General features: G+C 41.9%; 1 protein-coding gene across 1 annotated transcript in view; it reads left to right on the top strand.

Moving 5' to 3' along the window:
- SARC_11435 (hypothetical protein) overlaps positions 1-2,700 on the top strand; it is a gene marked incomplete at its 5' end in the record, with an annotated part of 5,228 nt that extends 2,528 nt beyond the window's left edge. The window contains 3 exons of the mRNA XM_014294481.1: positions 451-533; positions 1,284-1,410; positions 2,192-2,700. Of these exons, the coding sequence (XP_014149956.1) occupies positions 451-533; positions 1,284-1,410; positions 2,192-2,217 (236 nt within the window). The remainder of the gene's footprint in view (positions 1-450; positions 534-1,283; positions 1,411-2,191) is intronic.
- Between the last annotated feature and the right edge of the window lie 2,086 nt (positions 2,701-4,786).

Raw genomic sequence — 4,786 nt, 5'->3', positions numbered from 1 at the left:
GATGATATTTTATTTACATTGATGAATGTGGTCATAAGTATGTCCTTCAAGTTTGATGCGTACGTATATGTCTTGTTGTATTTCAATTCTGATATCTATATAAATAGCACATAGAGTGTGTGTATGTATTATTGTAGTCCAAGTTTGATGCGTATGTGTATGTCTTGTTGTAGTTCAAATGTGATACCGATACAAATGGCACATAGAGTGGGTGTATCTATTGTAGTAGTTCAACCATGATACCTGTATCTCCGGCTCATATGCGTGACCCATACAAAAAAAAAGTAAAACCCTGGTTCAGCATGATATCGTGCTACTCACAGTGGTGCTAATACATGCAGTGTGTACGGCCCATTCACTCATGACTTACACTGGCGTGAATACCCCTTCGTCCTTAGGGTTTTAAACCCCTGAACCCTAAAACCCTAAAACCCTAAACATTCGCCTCAGAACAATTGCAGACGCTGATTAGAGAGATCGACTCGGCTCTCCGGACGGATGACACCGAACAACGCAGGAACACAGACGATGCGGTGGGTTGTGTTGCTGTGAGACGGTGTGTACCTGTGTTTCGTCGCGCTTTCGCCGCGCCCATCCGTATGTATTGGCAGTGTTGAATGTTACTGTGTTGAATGTTACAATGAGCTTGGTAAGATATTCGTCTCAGACTTTCAGTGCCTTTTATTGGTTACATCCCCGAGTGCTGCCATGTGTCGTTATGTGGCTGTTAATGGAGTACTTTTAAGGTTTTTAGGGTTTTCGTTGTGTGGCTGTTAGAGGAGTACTTTGAATAGCCCACTATCAGCCTGTTCTGTGTCGCCATAGTCCATATACAGAATCAAGTCTGTGTATAAACGTATTGCATGCCTGCGCATGTGGATCTGAGTCTCTCACATAGCATAGGTACGTCGACAACTTGGCACGCGTTAGGCATGTTAAATACGTTTTCGGAATGGCCAAGTCCTGTGCAAAGCAGTCGGTGACTTTGAACCAATAGCGCGCCGCTGTATGAGACTCATTCTCTCTGTGTCTGTGTCTGTGTCTGTGTCTGTGTCTGTGTCTGTGTCTGTGTCTGTGTCTGTGTCTGTATCTGTGTCTGTGTTTGTGTTTGTGTTTGTGTCTGTGTATGTGTATGTGTGTATATCTATCATGTCATATGATTTATATACACGTCATGACATACGATTTGCGTACTCATCATGACAATTGATTCATATTCACATCTCTAGGGCATATGTATAGGTACCAACTTACGTCTTTCAAACCACTGTTATTCCCAACAGTCTCTCGTGGACGATAGGCGGCAGTTGATTTCCGCGTGCCTCAAATTTAGTAAGGCTGTGCGCGACCAAACGCTCAACAACGTCGCACAAACACAGCATGTCACTGTGGCTGCGGCGAATGTATCAAGTAAGTCACCCGCACGATTACATGTGTGTGTGTGTGTATACCCAGCCACGAGTACACAACGTGGTCGTATAGGTGCTGTCCGCTTTCGGTAAAGTATTTCATGTGCTTGTTATATTTGGAGCGGCTGTATTTGTTGGTCTTGCTGCGCATGACCAGTCTTAGTCACTGAATTGATGTTATCCGATCGTATGTCGTGGAGGCGGGTGTAATATTTGATGGGGCTCTGAGCAGTCTCGGGTGTGACTCTCCGTAGGCTATAACGAATCCATCGCTGAAACGACCTATTGGGATAGGCCCAACTTTATTGTAATGGGGTGTGTTGAGGTAAGAAGCTTCATAGCTCCTGCGAGTGAGTGGCAATAGCAAACGATTATACTCGGTTCTCACATTTTCCATTCGATGAAGACATGCTGTCGTGCTCTGTCAGTAACCATCTTTGTCGAGTACACATATATTAATCTTCGAGTAAAAAGCATGTTATAGTTGCAAAAAAAAATATAGCAGTTTTTCTTCTTCTACTGTGACTTGCAAGGGCTTTCCAGCGCCTTGTGGTTGAACTTGCCATATTTGGGAATGCAGTCACTAAGAGCGCGTGCAATTCGGCGTCGTTGCCCAGTGTGCTGTACGCTGAATTGCATCTTGTTCCTATTATATCTGCGAACCATAGTTGTCAAATGCCGGCAACGTGTTCCGAATCACCATACAAGCATACTCGAAAACCTTTCAGTCATAAATTCACTGGTAGCGTTCTAACGAGTGCGCGGCTTACACTCCGCTACAGAATGTGTGGCTCAAATGCGGCGATGATAAAATTTAGGAGTTGAGGGGGCCTCATCAATAATGAAATGAATGTATCATGAGACGAACATTCGGACAGCCGAATAAACAAATATTGCTCAGCTCACCTCGACAATCGGCTTGATATATCATCTTGCATCTATGATGTATACGATTGCCATGTGAGCTCGAAGTAATACGGCAAGCGTCACTTTGTTCAAACACAATTAATTGCTATCGTCAGGGAACATCGATATGACAACAAACGTTTCATGTATCATACCATTTGTAGCATATAAACATTGATTGGTGCAAGCCGACGCTTCTAGCAATAAACCTGCCGCGGGAGCGGTGTGGGATGATAGCTTTGCAATAATGAAGGATACAATTTGATTTTTAGGGGTTTTCAATCCTAAAATTTACAAATTCTGAACCATTTACGCAATATAAACAGAATGTGTTGTTTTTTTTAAACGACTCTAAAACACCGGGAGAAGATCTACTGAGCTAAGACAAGTTTTACACCATACATAGTTCATAAAGCGCCTAGAAAGGCTAAAGTAAGAGAACTCAGTAACATTGAATTGGTTAGCTTAGGTGTTGATCCAAGTGTGGCAATACATGAGCGAGTTTAAATTAATGACAACATTATGCACGGGATTTACAAGAACCTATCATCGATGGCGATGAATCACCAACACTAGCAACAGAAACCAGCTCACAGAACACACAAACAAGCCTAACAGCCATCAGGCATAAGAAGCACTTCACACACTGTAGTCATTCCTACAGCTATATAAAGTTCATCTACAATATTTGAGTGTGTCTGCTGTGCGTAACCCGTTTTCCATAGATGCACTTCTTGGTATACCTGACGTTCTTTTCAGTGTATCTGCCAATATACCGCCTGAGAAAACTAGATGGAGCCATCAAAGAGGATTTAGAACACTTTGGAAATATTGGAGAAAATAACTTGTATTAAATTATTTTAAACACAAATAAAACCCAATGTGTTATCTCATTTGATCTTGATATTTTAGACTGACCGGAGGCCGTATTTCTACACAGGGGTCTTTTAATTATGATAGCAAAGCGATTCCAAGGAAGACTGATTTCTATCTGCTGGCATTTAAAGATACTGAATATACGGGTCTGTGCGCAGCGACCTATGGAACCGTGCACAGAGAGGGTGAGAGGATGTATCGTTATACGGCTGAGAAAGGGTATTAAATTCAATACCCTGTTGTGTATTCGGATAAATATAATAAGGGACGCGCTGCTGTAGATATAAACAATAAACTACGCAGCAATACTATCTCTATGGATGAGGGGCATTTTACCCGCTCCTGGGAGTAACGGATTCACGATTTCATAATGGATCTATCACTTACAAATTCCGTGTGTGCTAGCAGGTTTTTATACGACAATCCCTGAACCGTTCCCGACTACCAGCTGTTACTTGCTAAACGATTTTGGTTACATTCACTAACAGTACGACTACGACTCGAAGGGGCGAAGGTGAGACGACTGAGTGTAGATTGACGAGCAGGCCTAAAAATACGGGGGCATGGAACGCTAAAAAGCGTGAATTTGGGAAGGTCAAAACTCATTCGCAACCTATGCGATGCAATGGGCAGTTATCGCGAAATACCACGTACTGTGTCTGCACGCCTCAAGACACTTTATGTGCCGAAAAAAATGAAAACAAAAAGTGGCCATGTGAGCACAATTTTTTTAAAATTTGAAGGAACGCGAATGCTTCTGTAGAGGCTAATAGTTAGTGTGTATCCGAATATGCCAAGCTGTTCCGAAGATACATGCAAACACATAGAGACGTTTAAATTGCCTGCGGGCCTATTTGTATATAAATAGTGTCAGTTACCGTACACGTACGACATACTGTAAAGTAAGAAAATAAAACTTCGAAATGATTATACTATGCCAAAGATCGATTTCTAGTATAAAGAATGCTATACCAATTTAAAGGCCTCGTCATTAGCGAGGGTTTGCGACAATTAGAACTCGAGATATTTGTGACTAAATTTAGTACAATATTTTGTATATAAAACCCCTATTTGTCCACTGGTGCTGTTCGTCTCGCGCGTTCTCGCTGTATGGCCCAAAGGCACAGGCGGACCAAAGGGCAGCGAGACTTTTCAGTAAAATCACGGACGTCGAACTTTTAAAAGTTTACGATTGGTATATGTTCGGCTTAAACCTTTTCATAAGATAAATTCTATGAGCGTGACAGATATAAAACCGTAATAAAAAATATATACACACATCTGGGATAATTCTGGATTGTGGCAGTTCCTGAGGAATGTCTTGTAGTTGCAACTATAGCCCGGCTGAAATGTCCGCATTTAAAGGCCACCCTCGAGATTTCATTCTGGAGCTTTCCACCCGGATTGACGCACTGGTTGCCCGGGTAAAAACAGTATATAACTGTCAGTAAAGTACCAATACAGCCTGCTCGAAATAACTGACACTGAAATACGGTACGCACATTGTATTCTGCATTTGTTTACCTGGTACAGTCTTGAAATTGTTCTTCATGAATATGAAACCTTGCAAATAAAACTAGAGAAATCAATAACAA

The sequence above is a fragment of the Sphaeroforma arctica genome, assembly GCF_001186125.1.
Source record: "Sphaeroforma arctica JP610 unplaced genomic scaffold supercont1.1686, whole genome shotgun sequence".
NCBI lineage: Eukaryota > Ichthyosporea > Ichthyophonida > Sphaeroforma > Sphaeroforma arctica.
Note: the sequence above shows the minus strand (reverse complement) of the source record. Positions and strands in the feature narration are given on the sequence as shown.